Genomic DNA, 874 nt, shown 5'->3' on the forward strand with positions numbered 1-874 from the left:
TGCAATAAGCAGCACGTAGCAGGCGACTCATAAGCTCCCCATGATCTGCGACCCTAAGTGTTCGGGCCTCAGATTTCCCATTTTGCTAGCCTCGCTGCATTGTGTCACGAGTACCGTGTGCATTGCTGTCTCGGAGACAATGTCTCTTCATGCTCTCTATGCATGTCTTTTTACATTCATAGATGGCATGGTTACCTGATATTATTATCAGCTATTTCTGTCACAAATCAATTTTCTTTCGCTGAGTCATCTGGGAAAGATGACCACATCGTCAGGTTGCTGTGATTGGTGCGTGAAGGTGACGCACAAGGCTGTGTGCAAGGTGGCCTGCACACGTGAATTGATCGATTTTTCCGTAGCTAAAACCAGGCCAACCGCTCAATAAGTATCCTTGCTTTCACATCACATCGGCTACAAGTGTCGAGTTGCACAACATGGCGACACCTGTGGGATCACACGATACCCCAACTGATGAGCACGATCGAGCTGACGCTCCCGGAGCTGGGAACGATGCCACCACACAGAGGGCCCGTCGTAGGCAGCGTAGAGAGCATCACCATGAGCAAGACCGCCATGACGACCCCGCGGGGAAAGTTGAGTTTGAGGCCCCTCCTGAACATCCTACCGAGGAAGAGCTGAGGAGGGAGGAGGAGCAACTTGACGAGGCTCGAGAGCGTCCCGAGGGCTTCGTGTCGCTTGGAGAAGAATCTGACGATGCGAGCGACCATGGGACCCACGGCCAGCCAGGGGAGAGACACCTGGCGAGTCATTCCAGGAAGCGATAGAGAGGTTGGTCGAGGAGCAGCGAGAGCTGAGAAGCAGCTCCCTCGATCAGCAGATAGATTTGCCAGGAACCTCATGGATGCCATCCATG

The 874-nt window shown here is 53.4% G+C and overlaps 1 protein-coding gene across 1 annotated transcript; it reads left to right on the forward strand.

Moving 5' to 3' along the window:
- Positions 1–434: 434 nt before the first annotated feature.
- Pmar_PMAR016666 (hypothetical protein) lies at positions 435–785 on the forward strand (the record flags this gene model as incomplete). Its single annotated transcript, XM_002781976.1, has 1 exon — positions 435–785. One exon carries the CDS (start codon positions 435–437, stop codon positions 783–785), a length of 351 nt encoding a protein of 116 aa, XP_002782022.1.
- Positions 786–874: the final 89 nt, after the last annotated feature.

This window comes from Perkinsus marinus, assembly GCF_000006405.1.
Source record: "Perkinsus marinus ATCC 50983 genomic scaffold scf_1104296940844, whole genome shotgun sequence".
Classification (NCBI taxonomy): domain Eukaryota; phylum Perkinsozoa; order Perkinsida; family Perkinsidae; genus Perkinsus; species Perkinsus marinus.